This window comes from Physella acuta, unplaced genomic scaffold (genome assembly GCF_028476545.2).
Source record: "Physella acuta isolate Inbredline_101_S28 unplaced genomic scaffold, ASM2847654v3 ptg000883l, whole genome shotgun sequence".
NCBI classification, from domain to species: Eukaryota; Metazoa; Mollusca; class Gastropoda; family Physidae; genus Physella; species Physella acuta.
Window position 1 is genome coordinate 747,978 of NW_026732400.1, and position 26,914 is coordinate 774,891.

Sequence of the window (26,914 nt, forward strand, 5' to 3'; positions counted from 1 at the left end):
ATGCTACCTGGGTCTGTTCTGTGAGGTCATGCTACCTAGGTCTGTTCTGTGAGGTCATGCTACCTGGGTCTGTTCTGTGAGGTCATGCTACCTGGGTCTGTTCTGTAAGGTCATGCTACCTAGGTCTGTTCTGTGAGGTCATGCTACCTGGGTCTGTTCTGTGAGGTCATGCTACCTGGGTCTGTTCTGTGAGGTCATGCTACCTGGGTCTGTTCTGTGAGGTCATGCTACCTGGGTCTGTTCTGTGAGGTCATAATACCTGGGTCTGTTCTGTGAGGTCATGCTACCTGGGTGGGTCTGTTCTGTGAGGTTATGCTACCTGGGTCTGTTCTGTGAGGTCATGCTACCTGGGTCTGTTCTGTGAGGTCATGCTACCTAGGTCATGCTACCTGGGTGGGTCTGTTCTGTGAGGTCATGCTACCTGGGTCTGTTCTGTGAGGTCATGCTACCTGGGTCTGTTCTGTGAGGTCATGCTACCTGGGTCTGTTCTGTGAGGTCATGCTACCTGGGTCTGTTCTGTGAGGTCATGCTACCTGGGTCTGTTCTGTGAGGTCATGCTACCTGGGTCTGTTCTGTGAGGTTATGCTACCTGGGTCTGTTCTGTGAGGTCATGCTACCTGGGTCTGTTCTGTGAGGTCATGCTACCTAGGTCAGTTCTGTGAGGTCATGCTACCTGGGTGGGTCTGTTCTGTGAGGTCATGCTACCTGGGTCAGTTCTGTGAGGTCATGCTACCTGGGTCTGTTCTGCGAGGTCATGCTACCTGGGTCTGTTCTGTGAGGTCATGCTACCTGGGTCTGTTCTGTGAGGTCATGCTACCTGGGTCTGTTCTGTGAGGTCATGCTACCTAGGTCTGTTATGTGAGGTCATGCTACCTGGGTCTGTTCTGTGAGGTCATGCTACCTGGTTCTGTTCTGTGAGGTCATAATACCTGGGTCTGTTAAGTCACATCACCTGGGTAATGTTGCCATGGAAACCCCTGGTGACGCAATTGAACCACAATTAACTGATTTGAAGTAATTACTACATTTGTAACTTCTGAGCTCATTAGCTAATGAGGCAGATGATTCTTGTCCCTCCATCTACACCAGAATCTCAAAAAATCAATGCTGACTTGATGTATTACAGTATTCATTATTTTGCTTGTGTATTCATGTTTCTTTATTTTTAAATACAGCTCTAGATAAATGCCATCTTGCTGGGGTTTTTTTTTTCAAATATACTAACACAGTAACACTGTCTAGAGTTGTGCAGAGAGCTTTAGCCACAGGCATGTCGTGTAATACGCCAGTTATCCCTTGATATTAAGAGTTATAATAGAGTTAATGACATTTCACAACTGATTATTTCCCTTGAAAAAAACGCCTCTCAAAGTTTTAATCAACGGATAGCACAGACCTCATTTTATGTTTCACTATCGACCGAATAGTATCAGAAGTTATCCTTATATAAAAAAAAAACAAAAAACAAGCCTACCTATTTGTTTGCGCGTATGTACATGCGCACTTAGCCAGGAAATGATTGCGTCTTAGAACATCCACACAATTTCGTACTATTTATAGTAACGGTGATGCATAAGAGATCGTATATACCGTATTATGATTTAAAACTATTGATCCGTACCCGAGTTTAAAAAATCTAGTGTTGTTTGCTAATCGTTTTAGTCATCGCGTTCAATGGAACGGCAGTAATGGTTTCAAAACGCACTAGTATCGATTACAGAGGTCTTTGAAACACTATAGGAGACATTTACCGCCTAGTTGCGGGTGTCTGGAGCGATGTTAAGAAAGTAGTTACTGTCTCTCCCTGTCTCACTTCAGCTCGCATGGCTCACGATTCTTCTCGCAATCTCGGTCGCCAGTTTCTATAAATTGTCAATAAACCTTCTATTTTTAGCTTTGTTCTATATTTAGAACAGAAAATATGTTACTTTTATGATTGTTTTTGTTTTATTTATTTATTTTTACATTTAAAAAAAAAACGATATTAGAAATTATTTTAAGCTACTCTAGTGTTCGCACGTTGGTTATATATTTAAATGACGCAGACTGCGAGTGTTAGGGAAAGAAATAAAGACGTGCGTTAGTTTAAAGCCAGACACGGAACGGCCCACGGGAGAAAACAATGCGACCTACCAACCCACAGCGGCCCGCCGCACTGTAACATTTTCAAAAATAGAAACCATTTCATTTGATCGTGATAAACCCGCGTGACGTCAGTCAAGTTTAAATTAAAGAAACCTTTGATAATCCAACACGGCATCGGGAGTTGTCTATCCAGCGATAGGGAATTAGTTAGTAAATGATGTTCGCTTTACATTCTGGATACTTTTCGCTTAGGGTGAGTATCGAATGTTATTTATTTTAAGACTTATTTTAAAAAAAAGATTTTCTCAAATAACATTTACATGAGAGCTCATTTTAAGTTTGTAAAGGTTAAGCATTGTTTAAAGAACACAGTGTTAACATGTCCGATTAGGATGATGAAAGGGGAGATAGGCGGTCAGTGTAATCGTGACAGAGTAGTCGGCGGTGTTGACAAACTATTCGAAGCAATTTTTTTTTTTCTGATGTAGCTTTGTTGAATTGCGTTATAAAATGATGATACACACTTTTATAAATAAATAAACTATTTTCTTCTGTCTTTGTGTCGCTAATTAAATGAGCTAATTAGTTTTCGTTTGCTGCTTATGACATACATTTCGGCTTTATAAAAATATTGATAGAGCTTCTCCACATTATATAACGCAGTACATATGACTTTATTGGACAAGCACACCTCTCATATACTTTTAGATAACAGTTTCAAAGACCAAAACTCTCCAAAATTAGACCTATATAGTAGATATAATACATAACCCCCTCCCCCTGCAGTACAGTGAACTTTAAAGAAGATTGTGTTGAACAATTTTATGTAATTAGTTTTGCTAGCGTTGGTGTTCACTGCTTACTTTTAAAAAGACAATCATAGAATATGTTGCAAATGTGTGATTGTGTATGATAATTGTAGTGAGAATATGTTGCAAATGTGTGATTGTGTGTGATAATTGTAGTGAGAATATGTTGCAAATGTGTGATTGTGTGTGATAATTGTAGTTGGAATATGTTGCAATGTGTGTTCGTGTGTGATAATTGTAGTGAGAATATGTTGCAAATGTGTGATTGTGTATGATAATTGTAGTGGGAATATGCTGCAAATGTGTGTGTGTGTGTTTGTGTGTGATAGTTGTAGTGGCAATACATTGCAAACAGCGTATACAATTTATTACTAGGTAGTTTTTTTGGACAAAAATATATGGTAGAGACGATTGACATGTGCAAGACACACTCTGTTAGAACTACGTCCGTGTGTTACAAGGTTAGAACAGGTGTGTAACACACAAACACACGCGACCCACAAGCACACGCGACCCACAAACACACGCGACCCACAAACACACCTGACCCACATATGTAAGTAGGGGTTCTACATACACACATGCGCATACACGATCCACATATACAGTCAGGGTTCTAAAATACACACATAAACATACACGACCTCACAGATGTAGATAGAAGTACAAACAATCAGAAAAATGTTGAAAACACGACACATAAAAAACAACGAGAAGTAGCTAAAATAATTTAACCCAATCTTTGGCTTGTTATGGGTAAAAGCACAATCATTGGAATCTACTAGAATGATGATTTTATAAATGAGCCCAACTCAAATCCACGAATCAATTGCTTCTTTCTGGGGGTAGGCGTGGTCGAGTCGGTAAAGCCCATGGTTGCTGAACCGAAAAGTCTCGAGTTCGAACCCACGGCTATATATAGCCATATATAGGAGAGACAACTACATAATCATAAATTCAAATTCGTTGAAAGTCAGTTGTGTTTGTCGGTTTTTTTTTCTTTCGTTTTTCTGTTGTTTACTCTCTAAACACCACACTACCCATAAAACAACACACACATTTCTAATCTCTAAACACTACACTACCCATAAAACAACACACAATTTTCTAATCTCTAAACACCACACTACCCACAAAACAACACACAATTTTCTAATCTCTAAACACCACACTACCCATAAAACAACACACAATTTTCTAATCTCTAAACACCACACTACCCACAAAACAACACACAATTTTCTAATCTCTAAACACCACACTACCCACAAAACAACACACAATTTTCTAATCTCTAAACACCACACTACCCACAAAACAACACACAATTTTCTAATCTCTAAACACCACACTACCCACAAAACAACACACAATTTTCTAATCTCTAAACACCACACTACCCATAAAACAACACACAATTTTCTAATCTCTAAACACCACACTACCCACAAAACAACACACAATTTTCTAATCTCTAAACACCACATTATCCATAAAACAACACACAATTTTCTAATCTCTAAACACCACACTACCCATAAAACAACACACAATTTTCTAATTTCTAAACACCACACTACCCACAAAACAACACACAATTTTCTAATTTCTAAACACCACACAACCCACAAAACAACACACAATTTTCTAATCTCTAAACACCACACTACCCACAAAACAACACACAATTTTCTAATCTCTAAACACCACACTACCCACAAAACAACACACAATTTTCTAATCTCTAAACACCACACTACCCATAAAACAACACACAATTTTCTAATCTCTAAACACCACACTACCCATAAAACAACACACACATTTCTAATCTCTAAACACCACACAACCCATAAAACAACACACACATTTCTAATCTCTAAACACCACACTACCCATAAAACAACACACAATTTTCTAATCTCTAAACACCACACTACCCATAAAACAACACACAACTTTCTAATCTCTAAACATCACACCACTTTCTAAACAACTCACTACCTTTTTAACATCACATTACCCTCTAAACGTCATACTATTTCTAAACATCAGCCTATCATTTAATATCACGCCACCTCGTAACATAAAACCACCTCGCAACATCCAATTATTTAAACATTACATTATTACTCGAGGAGTTAAAATTATTTTGTTAGTCACATATGCCCTGTTCCATTTTTACTTGAGAAACTTCTGGAAGTTTTAGCTAGTAAAGCCGCAAGGGTGGGGCTAAAGGGGGAGGCGACACCCTAGCTACGCCACTGCTGTGGGCGCAGGAGTTTGTATCACCTTTTTTTGTGTTAGCCCGCGTGAGTCGTGGGATTAATACATGCAATTAGTTTTAGTCAAATGTCACATTTTTAACTCTAGGTCACATGGAATGTCTAGCGTTTAACATGAGATCTTATAAAATGTCCAACTTGTAACAATAAGTCAAGTGGAATGTCCGACTTTTAACCTCAAGCCTACAGGAATGTCCAACTTTTAACAATAGATTAATCGAACGGCCATCATTCAACATTATGTTAAAAGGAGTGGCCATCTTTTAACATAAAATCTAAAACGTTTTTCACGGATTTTTTAAACGTCGAATAAAAATAACTTTTTTGTTCTCATCAAGTAAAATCAATAGATCTACTCTGACGTTAGCAGGTGTGTGTATGTGTGTGTGCGACTCCGTGCGTGCGTGTGTGTGAGTGCCTTTTCCATCCCGTCCACGACCACTCTTCCCGCCTACTGACGCACATCTTTAATTGAGAGGAGGGATGGGGGGTGGGGAGAGAACGTGCAGCTGTGGTACCAGGTTTTTAGTGTCACACGTCGTTTGGTGGCTTTAGTGGCGTAGGTAGGATTTTGTTTGAGGAGAGGGGGCAATAATTGTGTATATATATATACATGTATTTATATATATATATATATATATATATATATATATATATATATATATATATATATATATATATATATATATATATATATATATATATATATATATATATATATACTTGAGAACGTTGAGTTTTATGACATTCACGTTCAGTCATTGAATGCCAACGTTTATAGCTGTAGCTATCGTAAGACAGCTGTCATTTTGTAGTCCTAATGCGGGAGGGGGGAAGAGGGGAGTGTAACTCTCCCACACCCCTGGCCTTTGTCACTGCTGTCGGGCAGTGTGTTTGTTGCCTGCTCGGAGCCATTTTTCCCGAAGTCATTTTTTATCTTTGAAATTTGTTGCTGTAGCCATTTGTTACCTTTTCAATTTGTTACAGAATCAATTTGTTATAGATCTAGTTGTAATAGTAAAGGTATCTTTTACCGTAAGAATTCGCTCTGTCAGTTTCCTTACAGTAGCCATGTGTATACTGAAGCGAACTGTTTTAGTTGGCACCTTGCTGTCGAGGGAGGATCGGGTTCGTTTTTTAGTGTTCTTCGTGTTCTGTAAAGATTATTTTGTTTGATTTTCTAGTTCTGTATAAATATTAAACTTGTAAAATAAGATTATTTTTAAACTATGTGTTTAGGGATGTAGGATATATATATATATATATATATATATATATATATATATATATATATATATATATATATATATATATATATATATATATAGATAGATTTATCTTGTAAAATGAAATTATTTTACAAATTATTTTGTTCAGTGTTGTATAAAAAAGATAAAGCTTATAAAACGAAAGATAGATTCTAATTTTTCTTAAAAACAGTTGCCCGACCGACTTAAAGAAAATTTGCGCTAAATAGACATGAAAAGCTGGTTCCAATTTTTTGTTGCCAGAAAGCAAATTCTTCAACCAAAACTGAATATTTTATAACATTTGTGTAATAAGTACAAAATTACTTCCGGTTTCATTAGCTAGAAATAGTCAAAGAAATAATTACTAATAATATAGTAGTAATTTAGTAAACACTTGTATTTTTAATTTGAATTAGTAGAGTCAGGGTGTTGTGGTGGTTGGGGATGTTATGTTATTTAATATAAATACTATACTATACTATACTATACACCATAGATCACTATTGTGTATTTTTATCATGGAGAACAATTGTTCTGATTTTTATGTTTTACTCTCCCTGGCCATTCCGGTAAACTTTAAGGAGAGGTTGGGGGCAGACTTTGAAAATAAATGAATTGATAAAATAATTCTAAACGGCTTTACAAAGGCTTATACTCGATACAAAAATATAAATATGATTGTAATCGATGGTTCCCAAACAGCTTTAATTTTTACAAATGTAACTATAATTTTATCGCTTGCCATATTTTAAAAAAGATTTTCTCAGAAATGTAGTATGATTACATAGACTTTTCCTACCGATCCAAGAAATATCGCAGTTATGACAAAACATTATTGACGCTGAGGCGAATCCTTGGAAAGTTTCTTCCGACTAAAAAAAAAAGCAGATCAATCCGGGAAAACTGCTAACTAGGCAATAATGTATTTTTGTTAAATCGTTTACAAAAACAATTTTTTTTATTGAATGCATTCAACGGAAGAAAACAACAATATTTTCTGTAAACATAATAATGCACAACAGTTAATATAACTATTAATAAAAACCTCGGTAGTTAATGATGTATTTTAAAAGTCGAAATGTAAACAGATTTATAACGATTCTAGTGACATATATTTTTATATAGATGTATTATAAAAGTCGAAATGTAAACATATTTATAACGATTCTAGTGACATATATTTTATATATACGCTACGTACAGAGTAATATATAAATACACCGTTATTCAAATAAATATTTCTAAAAAGTTTATGGTAATAATCTTTATTTGTAGTTGAGTACCATAAGAACTAATGAGCTACCTATACTTTTGTTTATAGTTATATGAGTAGTGATTCATTTTTACTTTCTCGTAGATACGTAGTATAGAGAAAGTATTGTAATCGTGCAAAAAAAAAATCGAGATTTTTACAAATCTCGACGTTTTACACCTCACTGATACGGAAAAACATAATTTTGCAATCTTGTCCGTATGTCTGTGTGTCTGTGTGTGTGTGTGTGTGTCTGTGTGTGTAAACACGATTACTTGAGTACCGTTACAGCTAGGTTGATGAAATTTCATATATAAGTATTTTATCAAAATCGTAGGTCCGTATCAACTTTTGAGCGATTTCCGATAACCGAAAGTGGTACTCTTTCTACTTTGAATTTTTAAAAAGCCTATAACTTGAGTACTATTTCAGATAGATAAACGAAATTTCACGTGTAAGTAGAGGATCTGTCAAATTTTGAGTAATTTCCGTTGAACGGAAGTAGTAATTTACGCTATTTCCGATTTCTCTAAAAACGCATGTAAATTTATAAAGTACTAATAATATTGCACACTACTATGCACATCTTTATTTGGCGTTCACTTGGTGCGCAATTCTTTTTTTCTACGAGATTCTATTCTATTTTTAAAAGTTTAAGTAATTAAAAATCATGTCTATATTCCGAGTTGCCATCCCACGTAGTGTTATATAAGAATATTCGGGAAAGTTTAGGGGAGATTACTCCCGGTTTATATTTTTACGTTGTCCAATCCTCAAAAGCCTATTACACAGCTCGCGTAGGCTGATACCAACACGAAATTTAAACTTTTTGTTTTACACTAAACTACGATGTGACGTAAACATAAGCTCGCGCATCTAAAAATAAACCAGCTTTATCCACCCGGTTCTAGGCTTAAACTCGTCAGATTTGTAACTTTTTGAGAGAAAAAAAATACAGAACCGAATACCTCGAGAAAAAATGAGGACGTGAAGCGAAATGGATACGACGGTGTTCATTTGGTTATTGTTCGTACCGTTAGTTCTGTATCAAGTGACAAGGTTACAGAGGAAAACATTTCTAAATATATCCCAACTCTGATTAATATTTAAACAGCGGTTTGCGTCTTTTGCTATTTACGGCGGTCCTACTGCGTCATTTGCAGTTAATTTTTTTTAAAATTGTAATTAATACTCCGTAATGAACATTTGTTTGTTTGTGGAATTATGATTAACAAATAGATCTAAATGTATTTATTTATTAATTTTAGAATATCTATGTAGCTAATGGCGTAGTTGGGGAAAATATATCTAGGTTGTATGTTGTAACGATTTCTATTTCAAGAATAAAAATGTTTTGTTCTGAAGTTAAAATAAAGATAATTTCTTGGTTAATTAGGTTTAGGGCTAATTTAGTCAATGGATCAGGTTTAGAGCTGATTTAGTCAATGGATCAGGTTTAGGGCTAATTTAGTCAATGGATCAGGTTTAGGGCTGATTTAGTCAATGGATCAGGTTTAGGGCTAATTTAGTCAATGGATCAGGTTTATGGCTAATTTAGTCAATGGATCAGGTTTAGGGCTAATTTAGTCAATGGATCAGGTTTAGGATTAATTTAGTCAATGGATCAGGTTTAGGGCTAATTTAGTCAATGGATCAGGTTTAGGGCTAATTTAGTCAATGGATCAGGTTTAGGGCTAATTTAGTCGATTAATAAGATTTAGGGCTAATTTAGTCGATTAATAAGATTTTGGGCTAATTTAGTCGATTAATAAGATTTTGGGCTAATTTAGTTGAAGGATTTTCTTGTCAGCAACAACTTGTTTGGAGTATGACATTTCCACAATCGTGTGCACATTGAAGGACCTAATGAACCTACCAAACACATGCGGCACTTGACTGGGGCGTTTAGTTGAGGCTAGAGAATCGTGTGTTGACACAAGTCCAAGATGGTATGGGTGAAGTGTGTGTAAGGGTATCAGTGGAGAGATGGTTTAGTTGAACTTGAATGACATAAACCATAAACTATATTTACCTGTTCGATGATACTTTGTCATAACAGCCCAGCACAATAAGAACCTGAGAGTCAGCCATGTTGTATTTGACGTCAGTTAGCCAGGTGCCATTTTTATATGCTTCTTTTAATCATTGGCTAATAGACTAGAGATTTTCCTTGTCTGAAACCATAATTACTGGGCTCTTAAATCACAATATACTTATTAATCCTTAATAGTGAAGTCTATTTTAAATTAACTATAACAAAATATATCTAGCCCGAGCCTAGCACTATAAATCTAATGGTGGAAAAAGCGACGCAGGGGGGTTACCCACCCACCTACTATACCCCAGCGTGTACGCCCCTGGCCTCTTACCTTTATAAACCCACACCCCACTAGGTCAACTGGCTTTAGAAAAACGATTAGTACAGATTCAGTTTTACACCATTGTTTTGTTTTTTTTAACATTAGATTTCCTTTTATCACTTTGGAGGAAGGAAGTGGAGAAGGGGGTGTGTCGTTTCCGGGTTGTCTGTCACGTGGTGTTCTTGTTCTAAATCTTCACGATGGTACATAACTAATGAGAGCTGACCAGCAACAACCAATGGCGTCGCCAAGTGTGGGGGGTTGGGGGTGGGAGGTCCCATGCTGGTGCTCCTGAAGTTCTCTACATGAATCAGTGAGCAGCATGCGTGTCTGACTGAAAAGTGGCAGCTCTCTGGTTTAATAATTGCGGCCCTTTGATTGAATTAATGTGGCTCTGATTTAGATGTTATAATTGCGGCCATTTGAATTATTGCGGAACTTTGACTGAATAATTGTTCATATGTTTACTTTGTCCTAAAGACGCCATCTTTCAATGTCTACTTTGTTCTAAAAACACCATCTTTCAATGTCTACTTTGTTCTAAAAAAACCATCTTTCAATGTCTACTTTGTTCTTAAGACACCATCTTTCAATGTCTACTTTGTTCTAAAGACACCATTTTTCAATGTCTACTTTGTTCTAAAGACACCATCTTTCAATGTCTACTTTGTTTTAAAGACACCATCTTTCAATGTCTACTTTGTTTTAAAGACACCATCTTTCAATGTCTACTTTGTTTTAAAGACACCATCTTTCAATGTCTACTTTGTTCTTAAGACACCATCTTTCAATGTCTATTTTGTTCTAAAGACACCATTTTTCAATGTCTACTTTGTTCTAAAGACACCATCTTTCAATGTCTAATTTGTTCTAAAGACACAATTTTTCAATGTCTACTTTGTTCTAAAGACACCATCTTTCAATGTCTACTTTGTTATAGAGACGCCATCTTTCAATGTCTACTTTGTTCTAAAGACACCATCTTTCAATGTCTACTTTGTTCTAAAGACACCATCTTTCAATGTCTACTTTGTTCTAAAGACACTAAGTTATGATGTCTACTTTGTCGCTATAAAAGCGAAAAAAAAATGTTCGCAGTTTTTTATAAGAATTTTAGAAGTAAATATAAATCACTAATTATTAGTATTGTTTCCAGAAATAAAACTTCTAATAATAGACATGTTTTTTTTTTTAGATCTACCACTTATAGAATCAACGATATTTGCATCAAGTCATAGGTGACCTTTAAAACAATCAAACACGCTTTTATCTTGGTTTCACAATAATAATAATAATAACAATAATTTTAATGACAACTACAAACTTGCAAATTAAAAACGGCTGGCGTTATTAATTTTAGTCATACATTCTATTTCAAGAGCTTTCTATAACACGAAACAATGAGATAAAAAATGAGTACATTTTTTTAAAAAGGAGGCGGGGCGTGATTGTAAAGGAGGCGGGGCATGATTGTAAAGGGGGCGGGGCGTGATTGTAAAGGGGGGCAGGTCATTATTGTAAAGGAGGCGGGGCATGATTGTAAAGGAGGCGTGGCATGATTGTAGAGGAGGCGGGTCATGATTGTAAAGGGGGCGGGGCGTGATTGTAAAGGGGGGCAGGTCATAATTGCAAAGGAAGGCGGGGCATGATTGTAAAGCAGGCGGGACATGATTGTAAAGGAGGCGGGGCATGATTGTAAAGGAGGCGCGGCATGATTGTAAAGGAGGCGGGGCATGATTGTCTTCTGCTCTAAAACAACCTGGTCCCATCCAACTCGGGGCTAAAAACAACTTGTATCGCTTTTTTCCCTCCTACGCTGCTAGATGTAGATGTAGTAGTGAGGTGGATTAATGACGCCGCTGTTAGTGAGGTGGATTAGTGAGGCCGCTAGTAGTGAGGTGGATTAGTGACGCCGCTGGTAGTGAGGTGGATTAGTGACGCAGCTGGTCTATTACAAGGTACCGTACACGTCTATGTTACATCACCCACCCGCGTGGAAGTGTTGCAGCAAACTTCAGTTCAACACTTACGAATATTGCCACTGCTTTCGACAGCGATTTGGTTGTGCATTTCGAAATTATGCGACATTTGCTTTTGTCTCGACGTATGGTGCGGACGTGAATGAAGTTGTGTCTTGTGGGTTAGTTTAAAACTTGTCTGGATTTGGCGACAGTGGGTTAGTCCAAAACATTGTCTGGATTTGACCACAAGAGTACTTATATGACCAAGTGAATCTTATGTTAGCTAATGATTTAAAAGGTAATATATAGTTGGATTAGAATTCGCGTAAATAAGTAATTTTTAGTTTTAGAGTGTGCTATTCGCATATATATATATATATATATATATATATATATATATATATATATATATATATATATATATATATATATATATATATATATATATATATATACATAGTTTATATAAAAAGACGGTAAGCTAAGTGTGCTCTAGCAGAGCTTTGTGTCACCGTGCTCCACACAGCATTCCTTGGATGTGTTGGGTGCTAAGTGTGCTCTAGAAGTGCTTTGTGTCACCGTGCTCCACACAGCATTCCTTGGATGTGTTGGGTGCTATGTGTGCTCTAGATAACGCTGCTACAGTGATCATAATTATTTTTTAAATGAACGTTTTAAATTGTAATCAAACTAAATTTTTTAAACTAGTTTAAGACACCAACAGTGCTTAAAATCTATGACAGTTACACAACACTGTAGTAGTGTCACGTTGCTATGTGTCGCATCCCGTGGCTGTTTTAATTAGTGGTTTCTAATTATGCTCATTACACCAGGAAGTTTAGCCGTGTAGTTGTCTACTACAGACGAGGGGCGGGGGGAGGAGACGGTGGATAGCGAGGGCGTTTGAAAAAGATCTGCGGCAATAAATGTTTGCAAGACACAATGACAGGCCTGGAGATAGGGCACTCAACACATTAGGCCAAACAGGTTGGAATTAATCAGCGGAGTGCAGGTTACAACAGAGGGGCTCTTGTGGACATTGGCAGGACGGAGAGGAGGGTGGCTTGGCAGGTGTAGCTTAGCGTTGTGTAGGCTATTGTAGCTGGTAGCTTAGGATAGTCATTCGTATTGTCTTGTGAGGATTGGGATTACATAAAGCTTTGTAGGCAGTTTTAGGATACTGGTGTCATTCGTAGGATTGTTTTGTCATTCGTAGGATTGGGTTGTCATTCTCATTCGTAGGATTGTTTTGTCATTCGTAGGATTGGGTTGTCATTCTCATTCGTAGGATTGTTTTGTCATTCGTGGGATTGGGTTGTCATTCTCATTCGTAGGATTGTTTTGTCATTCGTAGGATTGGGTTGTCATTCTCATTCGTAGGATTGTTTTGTCATTCGTAGGATTGGGTTGTCATTCTCATTCGTAGGATTGTTTTGTCATTCGTAGGAATGGGTTGTCATTCTCATTCGTAGGATTGTTTTGTCATTCGTAGGATTGGGTTGTCATTCTCATTCGTAGGATTGTTTTGTCATTCGTAGGATTGGGTTGTCATTCTCATTCGTAGGATTGTTTTGTAATTCGTAGAATAGTGGTGTCATTCGGAGGATGGTTTGTGTAGGATAGTGTTGTCATATGAAAGATAATGTTATTCGTAGGATAGTGTTGTCATTCGTAGGATAGTGTTGTCATTCGTAGGATAGTGTTGTCATTTGTAGTATAGTTTCTGTAGGATAGTTTTGTCATTCGTAGCATAATGATCACATTTGTAGGATAGTGTTGTCATTCGTATTATAGTGTTGTTCTACATTGAATTTGTGGTGTGTTTACAAAACTGATGTCTTCATGTTTAAAAGAATAAACTACTTACTAATCAGGTTAGTCTACTCATTAGTTCGTTAAGATTCTATTCTATTTTACTTGAAACCCACACCATATCGCAACATTAAGATTTTAGATTTAAGTGTGACCCTTCTCCTAAGTGGTTTTTATTGTTTCCTTTGTGAATGTAGAGCACGTTTTTAGTTCGGCTTTTAATGTGTAGCATTTTGTGAAGAATGTGGACAGTGTGTAAGAATTAAAGAATGTTGAAAGTGTGTAAGAATTAAAGAATGTTGAAAGTGTGTAAGAATTAAAGAATGTTGACAGTGTGTAAGAATTAAAGAATGTTGAAAGTGTGTAAGAATTAAAGAATGTTGACAGTGTGTAAGAAATAAAGAATGTTGACAGTGTGTAAGAATTAAAGAATGTTGACAGTGTGTAAGAATTAAAGAATGTTGACAGTGTGTAAGAATTAAAGAATGTTGACAGTGTGTAAGAATTAAAGAATGTTGACAGTGTGTAAGAATTAAAGAATATTGACAGTGTGTAAGAATTAAAGAATGTTGAAAGTGTGTAAGAATTAAAGAATGTTGAAAGTGTGTAAGAAATAAAGAATGTTGAAAGTGTGTAAGAAATAAAGAATGTTGACAGTGTGTAAGAAATAAAGAATGTTGACAGTGTGTAAGAATTAAAGAATGTTGACAGTGTGTAAGAATTAAACGGTTCTAGCGTGTAAGAAATGAAAGTTTGATACTACATGTACACACCGTGTTGTTACTGACTGATTGCGTTTCATTAGTGTTTATCCGGCGACATTTGACACGTGTGTTCAGCCAAACTTTTTAAACTCTCTCCACTTTAGCTTCGTGTGAAAAATTGGCTGTGGGGGTTAGAAGGTTGGCTGTGGGGGTTAGAAGGTTGGCTGTGGGGGTTAGAAGGTTGGCTGTGGGGGTTAGAAGGTTGGCTGTGGGGGTTAGAAGGTTGGCTGTGGGGGTTAGAAGGTTGGCTGTGGGGGTTAGAAGGTTGGCTGTGGGGGTTAGAAGGTTGGCTGTGGGGGTTAGAAGGTTGGCTGTGGGGGTTAGAAGGTTGGCTGTGGGGGTTAGAAGGTTGGCTGTGGGGGTTAGAAGGTTGGCTGTGGGGGTTAGAAGGTTGGCTGTGGGGGTTAGAAGGTTGGCTGTGGGGGTTAGAAGGTTGGCTGTGGGGGTTAGAAGGTTGGCTGTGGGGGTTAGAAGGTTGGCTGTGATGCCCAGGGTTGGGTTAGAATATGACAAGTTGACATACTAAAGATTTCCTTATTACAAATGTATGTTGGTGAAATTTTGATTTTAAAATATGTTTTTAAGTCCAGCGTCGATAAAATATGTAGTCTCCCTACAAAAAAAAATAAATTAAGAATATGTTGGCTAACCTTAACATTTAGTTTTTTGAAAAAAAAAAATTGGGACATTCGGTATTTGTGCGATCTTTATTGTTGCTGTTTGTTGATTTTTGTTTTGGAACTATTGGCTGCTTAGTAAAGACCATTAACAATAGACTTTTTAAAAGTCGTTTAGCCAAGTTGTCCTTGCTAGTAACTTGACATAGCCTTCCACCCTTAAAACTGTGTACTGTAACAATCCTTTCGTTTGGAACAAAAAACTGTAAAAAGTTTTCTGTTGTTTTTTTTTTGTATTCGAAATGTACTTAATATGTCCGTGGTCAGTTGTTGTTTTCAAACCATTTTATTCTGTCTTGCAATAGTCTGCAATTCGTTTAATTTATTTTATTCTGTCTTGCACTCCCAACTCTAGTTCCACGATGAGTGATCCAGACACGACTGAAGGGTCGGGGGTCAAAGGTTGGCGCCATCTCAAGGCCCGCTCCAAGTCTTCGAACAACTTCAGGAACTCTGCGTACTACGAGAGGTTTCTGTTCTTCGAGCAGGCGGCCTGCGGTCACGTGCCGGACCTTGAGACACACCCGTCTCAGCCGAACAGGACCAGACACCTGTCTGAAGACAGGACACACGGCGGGGTCAAGGTCGCCAGGTCTGCCGACTGCAGAGACAAGCCGGCTGGAGTTAGAGGACTTCACTCTCATGGAGGGGACGTCGGCCTTCACCCCCACGAAGAAGAAGTGTGTGTCAAAAGAGACGCAGCTCTTCACTCCCCTGAGAGAAAAATTACCGAGAAATGCAGCCCAGGCCGAGCGTCACGGTTCAGTTTTTTCTACGGGCGAATGACTTGCAGCCTGGCCGATACGACGCCATTACCATGTCGTCGCAGGCTAGGTCAGAACAGCTCACACGTGATGCGGGCGGCCCACACGGGACAAGACGGTGGTCTTACACAACAATCGAGAACATTCCTTACTTCCAGTCCAAAGGTCAGCCCAGCTTCTTCCCAGTTTCTTCCACTCACAAGAGAACCGTTGCTCCACCAGCAGACGTTACCTGCCCGCCGTTGGCTCAGTTCTCCTGATGTCTCTTTACCCAGCCTCAACTTAGAACCCGAGGCGTCGCCGGCGCCCTCCCCACACACATTGAGCTCCGCGCCCTCCCCTATTATATTGAGCTCGGCGCCCTCTCCCAACACACTGAGCCCAGAGATCAAGCTCGAACCGTGCATGCTGCATGTCAAGGGCGACCAACACTCAGATTACTCCGCCGATTTCTGCTGCAGCCGCAGCACTTCCCCCGGTGCTTTTTCAGACTCCGCCCTGAAAGAAGACTTCGACACGCGCTCGTGCGTGTCGTACCCCCAGATGTCTCGCCCGTGCCCGGCCCCAGACAGTTTACCCGGGCAGACGACGCTGAGCCACAGCCTGATGGAGCTGACCAGGATGAAGTCCATCGCCAGCATCAACCTGACACGCGCCAGCAGCGCGCGCCTAGCTCCGTCCAGCGAGAGCGGCCGGAGGATCCACGTCATCAAATCCGCCCAGTCGGTGCCGGTACTGCCGCGAGAGTCGTCCCCACGTCTGCTGGACGAGTGGCTGACGGCTGTGGTCAAGCACCAAAAGGAAAGTTCCAGCGAGCAATGGGCTTTCCCAGAGGATGAACCCAACAGTGTGTTTTCATTGACGCTGCCCTCTAAATCCTACCACCCCGCGTGTGAACTTCCTGAAACCACAGACGTATCAAATACTCAAAACATAACCTCCACACATTCCAAATCCGATGTTTGGTCTTTACCTCGCGAGCAGACGGCCAGCCCACACAGACCGAGACCCGACGTGTCTTTGTATTCATGTACGTCATCCTTGAGGGCCTACACTGTGGAAAAACCAGCTGACGTCAGCGATAAATGCTGCACGTTCTGCTGCGTGTTCCACAAGGACAGACAATGCTCCCACGTCCACCACAGCAGCCTGCACGACAGTTCCAGCCAGACAGACTTGACCGCCCTCACAGACCGCCCCAACTCCAGCCCACAGCGCTTCCAAACTTCAGACATCTCTGGCGGGAAAGGCGCGCAGACGGAACTCTTTGGGTCTGGCATCAGGATTTGTGTCACGGAAGAAGAAGGCGTGTTTGATGACCGGCAGCCGGCGGCGCCTGCTGGGGTAACTCAGGGAGGTGAGTGCCTCGCGCGGGAGGTCACCCTCGCTTCGGGCGCCTCCCCTCACTACATTTTCCCCAGCAGCGCCCTAGGGTTGGAGGATGACGCCGGCGCCCTCTTCGCCACCCTCTCGCCCCGGAACAGCGTGGGCAGCATCTGCAGCAGCCAGTCGTACAAGTCCAGCAACGCCGACTCGGCCGTGGACCTGGGACCGCCGGACGACGACCACGACTTCGAGTACGCGGACTTCCTGGCCCGGCACGACCTGCGTCGGTTCTCCAGCGTCAGTGAGAGGGCGGAGCTTCTGGAGGAACCCAGCGGCGGCGACGTGTTAAACGTCGAGGAGACTCCGACACTTCCAGAACCTTCCGCCCCTGACGCTACGGATCTCCCCGCCACACGCGCCCCCCTTGTCCCCCTCCGCCGGCTGTCTGTGGGTGAGGCTCACATGTCTCAGTTTTTCCCAGAGTTGAGCTTTGAGGATTTATCCAAACCTAAATCTCAGTCGTTGGAGAACTTGTCCACAAACCACGAAGGTGACTTTGTACTCAACACAATCCCAAACCACGGAACTTTCTCAAGGTTTCGTCCGTACAAACCCCAGGACCTGACCTTTGACCTTTCACCCAGTCAACATACCCTTACAGGGAGAGACAAGGGACATCCTGACCCCACCCCTCCCTCCTCTCATCAGACCCAGACCTCAGAGCTTGACCCTCCCCTCCCTGCTGGACACGGGCCGGCAGAAGACCACCCCACCCCCCTACAGTGTACACTGAGGAGACCGCGGCCCCTGCGGGCCAGCCCGCAGCACGTCATCCCTGAACTCGTCATCAGTGACCACAGCGAGCCGGCACCGGTCAAGTCGTCCGGCGCCGTCCGGCCCGTCTTTTCTCTCGTGGACGACGAGAACGACGACGAGAACGACGATGACCTGGAAGACAACATCGAACTCTTTGCCCCAATTTCCCCGTCCCCCACCCCCTCCCCCACCCCCGAGTTCGACCTGCTTCAGGTGGACGGGCCGATGTTCCGGTCAGCGTCCGTGGCCTCCATCAGCTCGGAGTGTTCCACCTGCTCCACCTGCACCATCATGTCTGACACGGAGAGGCCGCGCCAGAGGAAGGTAAGTCAGTTGCTTACCTTGTCCTGGTCCTGTAGGTCTGTACCTGGCCTTTTGGTTGCACTCTACACTTCTATACTTACATAAGGTTCCTTACACATAAACATACACATTCACATACACATATATAGATATAGATATATACAGACAATCTATTAATACAATATTTTATATATATATATATATATATATATATATGTGTGTGTTGTCTATTTTTGAACTCATCCTAATCTACTATACGATCGTATTTTAAAGAGGTCTTCAACGTTGTAACGCTATTGTAAACTGTGTTTGCATCTCCATCACCACAAGTCCATAAATGTGGTCTCTGTTTTGGTGATCGTGGAAACGTTATTCTTGTGTTACAATTTTACGCTGTCACATGGGGTAAAAGACACTGACAAAAATTTATTAACGTAAAGAAAAACAAACCAAATAAACAAAGCATAATGGTAATGTCGATTTTTTAATGTGAGTATTAGCTGCAGCTGTTGTGTTATTTGCTTAATATCCCACACCTTCAAGATCATCACACGCACACCACACACATTGTGTGGGAAAGATATATCTAATTAATGTATATTTAGACTAGATCATTATCTTGAAATTGCTGATCTTTATTGCGTTAACTCCTCCCTCTAGACGTAAAACCTTTCTAAAAACGAACTTTTAGCATAGCTGATACGAACATCTCCTAACACCAAATAAAGCTGTGGTAAAATTTACACAAACACCAGCACGACGCCAACCTTTAAACAACAGTACACTCAAACACAACATCATCATTTAAGATAACCACGAGCCCAGCAACAGTGCAGACGGTTATTTACCAGCATGTCCAACCTTTGCTCGCCTTCTATTGATTAGACTGAGCAACGTGTAACGCGATCTTGTTGTGTTGCTTGTAAGTTCGCTACTTAAAACTAGCAACACACATTTTTTTTTTTAGAAAAAAATTTTGATTTGAAAAAAAGGCTGACCCATTTTTGTAGATGAGGATGTTTTGTAGATAATGACATAGTTAAAGCACGCACTTAATCCGGGGTCAAATATCTAGCGAAAAGAATGACGTCATTCTGTGGCCTTGAAGCTTTATCTTTAGGATGAGAGAATGGTCACGACAAAGGGACGTAACTCTACGGTTTAAGGCTCCACCCTTGACCATCACGTGATTCCAGACCCAGGTGCCACACATCTGCATAGATTTAATGCTAGCTAGACTGCCACCGTGGACAGGCCATGGACTGTTTGAATCTTCACCACCCCAATGTTTACCTCGTGTGGTCGCTCATGAACTATTTCACGGTGTGACAGTTCCTGGGGAAACAAATGCATGCTTTTGTAAACTATCTTTAAGTGCCTTACACTGAAGATAGATATCTTATTCCTGTTGTCTTTTTGTTTGTTAAGTTTGAGTTTCGTCACATTTTTAAAACAAGAGCGTTTTTTTTTGTTCAAAATAAATTTGTTTTCCCACGACATGGATTAATTATTAAGTCTAAGAATCGGTAAACTTGTGTTAGTCATATTTTCAACATGTTGATTATTGTTCCAAGTATTGTTTTCTTCTTGTGGTAAGCTTGTGATACATGAAAATATGTATTTCCCTGACACTAGTTATACTATGCTAGTTATTAATAGATGCCTTGCGGTTCTTTCGACCTTAAACCTATAGTCACCGTACAACCTATGGTCACCGTTAAAGCTATGGTCAACGTTGAACCTATGATGACAGATAAACCTATTATGACCGTTAAACCTATGATGACCGTTAAACCTATGGTCACCGTTAAACCTATAGTCACCGTTAAACCTATGATGACAGCTAAACCTATCTGAACTGAACGAGAAACGTGACACTCTCTACGTAGCGATCAATGCAAATTTCCAGTAAAAAAACTGAGTACAGAAAGAGGTTTATTGTTCTACTCTCCCCACCCCCTCACCCCACCCTCGCCACTCCCCCACTCCCCACGCCACCCCTCATTTCCCCATCGATGCGCGTAGGAGGGCAGAGTTTATATCGAGACAAAGTTAGAGAGCAACTTGTCCAGGAAATGATCCAAAGTCATTTCAAGTAGGCCCTACTCCAAATTTTAGTCGGTCAACAACACGGAAGTATCAGGTAACTAAATGTTACCTTTTATAAAACTGGAGGAGGGGGGGCTATCTGAAAAGTTGTTTTTTACGAACATTCTTTACTTTATGATAGACAGCACAATCGTTTTGGGGGGGGGGGGGGGCAATTTTCTTTAGCTTATCAATAAAAGTAAACGTATTGGTCCCTCCTAAAAGTTGTCAGCATATTCTTGGGACCAACAATTCAATTCAATTTTTTCTATGCAAATCTACACAGCTTACTAACTCGAAGCTCCATGATCCTAACAAGGAAACATAATGACCCTTATAGCAAAACGTAATGACTCTAATAACAAAACATAATGACCCTTATAACAAAACAGAATGACCCTTATAACAAAACATAATGACCCTTATAACAAAACATAATGACGCTAATAACGAAACATAATGACCCTTATAACAAATCATAATGACCCTTATAACAAAACAGAATGACCCTTATAACGAAACTTAATGACCCTTATTACGAAACATAATGACGCTAATAACGAAACATATTGACCCTTATAACGAAACATAATGACGCTAATAACGAAACATATTGACCCTTATAACGAAACATAATGACGCTACCGCTTTTATAAAGTCAGCCCACTTCACTAATCACTGCCATCTAGCTATCCCTCCTTTTTGTAGTATATAAAATAATACATCAATTAATTTTATTGACTACTTAAATATCTAAATAGATAGAAATATTTTATTGATGCTATGTTATCCTACATACTTGTATTGCACGAGAGAGAAGTAACATTTTAGGGAAAATCATGTTACAGAATTTATCATCAAACGAACCGAAAAAACAAGCCAAACGTGGTTGTTCTTTTTTTTAAATTTGTGAAAAATTAGGTTTCCTCCCTTGATCCAAAATCTCTGCAAATAGAAATTTGTGATAGGTGAAGACAACTCCTTCCGCCTTTGGTCGACTTGTATTTTACTCGGTTATCTAACCTGCAAATAATAATAAACATCCTTCTGAACTAACAATTGTTCTGGAAAAACTTTCCGAAAACTTGACATATTTAGAAAAAATTCTTACGTATCAGAAATACTTAAAATACACGTATGTCGAATAATAAAATTGTACGCCGAAATATCCTTAAATGCTTGTCAATTGTTTTTCTAGTTCTGAAAAATTACGGGTTTTTTTTTTAAAATTACGTTTTACAAGGTACAGCACTCATAAAAGACTACCGTGTGTTAAGTTATACGCGATTGCTTCCCTTAACATTGATAGCAAAATACAATCATTAATAATGTCCAGCCTAATGAAACAGTTGTTTAACCGAATTAAAAAAAAAAAAAAGAATATAAAGCCTACATGCTGGTTAATATTCGTAATAAAAAAAATTCTGTGGTCCCGTCGCTATTTGTTTGTTGTTTTTTTTAAGTGCAAATAAATAGTATTCGGCTAGGCGTATTTTAAGTAGGGCCTACACAAAAACATTTTTTTTTAAATTGCATTGAAATATCAATTTTCAAATTTAGCAGATAATCGAAAAGTAAAAAATATTAATTAAAATATTTATTTTTAAAAATTTATTTTACCAAGACGTCCTAAATATACTTTTTTTTGGTAAAAGGAATGCATTGATTTAAAATTACTTATGATTATTCACGGTTCGAATTTTTAAAACTAGTCAATGTTTTTTTTTTTTAAGTTACAACTGTCATTTTCTCCTAAACTAAATATAGATTAACATACATGGCGCATTAAATAAAACGAATACAAGTTTGCCAGATAGCACAAGCCAATTATTTGTTTCGTAGACTTCTGCCGTCTGCCATGAAACCACGTTTTAAGTTTTGGCTAAATCTGGCAATAATCGATCTCAAGCTCACAAAATATTTTTTTTACCTGACTCGATTAGCTACCGGTACGTCTGTACGTTTGGGGTAGTTTTTACCAACTCATAACACGATCTCTCGCACGCGGTTGCTATGGCAACGCTTTAAAAAAAACAACGGAACGGATTCAATCAGAACGCCGGAGCTGGCAGACGACGACCCTGCTCTATGACGCATGAAGTCATTGATCCAGCGATAATTACAATCGTCAAGTTTTTTTTTTAATAATTTTATATCATCGTTGTCAAGTTGTAGTTTTTAAATCTCTGTTGATAAAAATTGTCTTTTAGATTTGCGTTCTCTAGGCTTGATGTCTGTCTCAGCTCTCCGGTCTATTCGGGGCGCGCTGTGATGATAAGGGCAATTAACTCTCGTACTGTTGTTGTACAGAGATCTCAAGAGTTGTCGTCCCTATATTGACCAGTGTTTGAAGGCCGGGGTGTGAGACGGCAGAACTTGTGCCATTTTAAATGGTGCACTGTCCAGTTACTGTTAAGACGGAGAAGCCAGATTTTTAGGATACGGTAACGTTTAAAGCAGTGAAGCAGTGTTACTTTCAGATATTTTTTCTCCAGGGAAGGGGGTGCATTTGAAATTTGGGAGTGGGGGGTAGACTTAAATTAGGAGGAGGTGGGTCGGACACTGGTTGAAATATACATTTTGTATATAAATTATTCGTTGGGGGGGGGGGGGGGGGTATATATGACCCCCCTCTTTCCCCCCCCCTCCCCCTCTTCCCCCCCCCCCCACCCCATTCCCCCGAAAGCATGGAGGCATGCTGAAGGAAACTGGGTTAAAGGGCAAATAACAACTCGGTGTGGATAAGGTAGGTCAAGGGGAGGTACCAAATATAGGTAAAGAAAAACATTATTATAATCATTACATCTGATGGGAGAAAAAAGTGTTATTTTTTATTCGTCGCTCTCGGGGTGGCTTCAGGGTGAGCACCGACTTTCACTTCAGCCCCAATCTGCCCTTCACCCAGCCCCAATCTGCCCTTCACCTTATCCAATCTGCCCTTCACCCAGCCCCAATCTGCCCTTCACCCAGCCCCAATCTGCCCTTCACCCAGCCCCAACCTGCCCTTCACCTTAGCCCCAATCTGCCCTTCACCTTAGCCCCAATCTGCCCTTCACCTTATCCAATCTGCCCTTTACATCAGCCCCAACCTGCCCTTTACCTTAGCCCAAATCTGCCCTTCACCTTATCCAATCTGCCCTTTACATCAGCCACAATCAGCCCTTCACCTCAACCCCAACCTGCCCTTCACCTTATCCAATCTGCCCTTTACATCAGCCCCAATCTGCCCTTCACCTTAACCCCAGACAGCCCCTTTCACGCCCTAACCCCACAACCTTTCTTCAGTTCTCTTTCTTTGCCTAGTTAAAGTGGCACTCTAGTTTTGTGCCCACAATTTTCAATGCGACATTTTGCAGTCACCACACACACACTCACGCGCGCACGCACACACACACACATACACACACACGCACCAATTCGCCTCCCTAAAAATTGATGCAGAAGATTCGAAAATAAGACCAGGATCGATGCCGCCATAGTTACGTAACAAAGTGGTTGACTGTAATGTTTGAGCACGTGCTCCTTGAGTCGTCTGCCAATCGTCTGCTATTACTTCCCGGTTTGTCTCCCTTAAGTCGATACAAAAAGTATGTCAACTACGTCATCAATATGGTTGGAAAATTACCCGTCTGTTCGATAAATGGTGGCGAAATAGTAACTCGTTTCTTTCTCTCTGGTAATTGGTTCCCCACTTGATTACTATTGACCTTGTCACAACGAAAGTGACCTTGTATTTGTATTTCAACGGTAAAGCGTGTAATTAATTACCTTGAGTATGAAACGTATATCAATACCTGCGGCTCTACAGCTAGTAGATTGAGGGGTGGGGGGGGGGGTAGACCTGCTCCCCTCTTTCTTCTATCCAGATTTATCTGTTGTTTCAACCTTCTACGTCAACTTAATCCTAATCCTTAGGGATTAGGATTAAGTAAATACTAATCGCACGTTGTAAAAATGAAGAGCTACTTAAACTAGCGACTGACCTTTTCGTTAAAATGATGGCAAGATATCTAATTTCCGACAGACAAAATGATGGCAAGATCTCTAATTTCCGACAGTCAAAATGATGGCAAGATCTCTAATTTCCGACAGTCAAAATGATGGCAAGATCTCTAATTTCCGACAGTCAAAATGATGGCAAGATCTCTAATTTCCGACAGTCAAAATGATGGCAAGATATCTAATTTCCGACAGACAAAATGATGGCAAGATCTCTAATTTCCGACAGTCAATCAGGCAACATAAAGGTCCTGGGGTTTTTGTTTTGCTAACGTTTTTACATACGTCTTTCTTACACCCTGTATTCGGCACCTGCCCATTACATCCTTACTTCCCTGTTATAGCCGTTATTACATCCTTATTTCTCTGTTATAGCCTTTACTTATATACCTGCTCATAACATCCTTATCTCCCTATTACAGCCTTCATTACATCCTTATTTCTCTATTATAGTCGTTGTCCCTGCTATTTTGACTTGCATCAATCTAAAGGTCATCCAAAAATGTTTCCATAAAATTACATCACATTCATAAGTCGACCATTATTCCGGTCACGTGTCCTTGTTGTCGAGCAGAGAATTATGGGATACCACACTTACGACTAGTTACTCGTGTCTTTTTTTTTACAATCGATCTCCACCTTGTTGCACTGGGCGTTTGAAAAAAAAATTGGGCCAAAATACGATACTGGTCCAAAATATGATACTAGTCCAAAGTACGATACTTGTCCAAAATACGATTCTGGTCTGAATACGATACTGGGTCAAAATACGATACTGGGAAAGATATCATACTGCACAAAGAAACGATGATAGGCTAAGATACGATACTTATGGTACTGGGTCTAGGTACGATATTTTGTCTATGTACGATACTGGACCAATATTCGCAACTGGGTGAAGATACGCTTTTGGGTCTAGGCACGACACGATGCTGATCCAAGACACAATACTGGACAAAGATACGATACTGGGCAAAGATACCATACATGGACAAGATACGATACCGGGTCTAGGTAAGATACTGTGCCGATTACTTATGTTCAGCCGTTCGATACTAGGCCGCGATTCCATCCTGAGGTTTTTTATTACCCGACTACACAACAGACACACTGCACGACACATTCGATGTATGAACCTTGAACTTCCGGTCGTCTTTTTGCTCGTGTAAATCACTGTGTTCAAACTGCACAATTTTAGACTGACTTACGTTTCTACAAAACACAACTTTAATACATAGAACCAAGTCAGGCTCACTTTTAAGCTAAACACAATTTGTACACATGGATGTGTACAACTAGCACACACACACACACACACACTCACACACTACGCTTACCTATATATGTGTGTGTGTGGCTAACAGTGATCCTTGTGTATGTGTGTGTATGTGTGTGTGTTTGTGTGTTTGTGTGTGTTTGTGTGTGTGTGTGTGTGTGTGTGTGATGATCTGACGTCATAGATGACACAAGTTGTAAAGCCAGGAGATAAAAGTGCGAGAGAAATGTCAGGATGATGTTTTTTTTAGACCACTCGCGACAAGCTGGGATGTCAGGTGACATTAATGTCAGGCAATAATGGGCTAATTATGGGAGAATTGTGGGAAAAACTATGGGAGAATTTGTTTTCCTTTAGGTGTGAATCTGCGGCAATCAAAGAACAGTGTGTGTGTGTGGGGGGGGGGGGGGGGTTGTGTGTTTTTTTTTAATCTGCGTGTGCTTATATCTATTTTTTGCATATGAGTCCGCATGTATGTATGTGTGTGTGTGTAAGTGCGAGTATTTGTATGTAAGTGTGTGTGTTAGTGTGTGTTTGTAAGTGTGTGTCCGTGTAAGTGTGTGTATGTATGTGAGTGGGTGTATATGTATGTGAGTGCGTGTTTGTATGTAAGCGTGTGTGTGAGTGTGTGTATATGCTGGTGTGTTTAGGTGTGTATGTGTGTACAGATAACAACTATAGTATGTGTGAGTGTAATGAGGCGTGTAATGTTTGTACGACTGTGTACATGTATGCGTGTGTATGTAACGTGCGAACATCAACTAAAGACCAACAATTGTTGCTGGCCAAAGATAAATCTCAACACCTGTTGGCTGAACCACAACACAATCGAACAACAGCTGTTCTTATGACGTCACAACCAGCTGTTTACAACCCCATAACAACCAGTCCCGCTGGGCACACAACATGACGTATCTTTTGTTTTTACACCACCTATCAACTGCTCACTTTATTAAAATGCCCACTAAGGTCAAACTTCGGCAGCTCATTAACCCCTGGTAATTAACTTAACACTGGGTCATGCCAGGCCCCACCCCTTGACGTGCCGCCATTAGCAGACGATTGTTTCCTGCTCTGGCAGCCGGGG

At 40.0% G+C, this 26,914-nt stretch overlaps 1 protein-coding gene across 1 annotated transcript; it reads left to right on the forward strand.

Annotated features, from left to right (window-relative positions):
- Positions 1 to 13,707: 13,707 nt before the first annotated feature.
- On the forward strand, positions 13,708 to 23,590 carry LOC131952654 (uncharacterized). Its single transcript, XM_059315418.1, has 3 exons — positions 13,708 to 13,876; positions 15,611 to 18,485; positions 23,501 to 23,590. Exons 1-3 carry the CDS (start codon positions 13,845 to 13,847, stop codon positions 23,588 to 23,590), a joined length of 2,997 nt encoding a protein of 998 aa, XP_059171401.1. The 5' UTR covers positions 13,708 to 13,844.
- Positions 23,591 to 26,914: the final 3,324 nt, after the last annotated feature.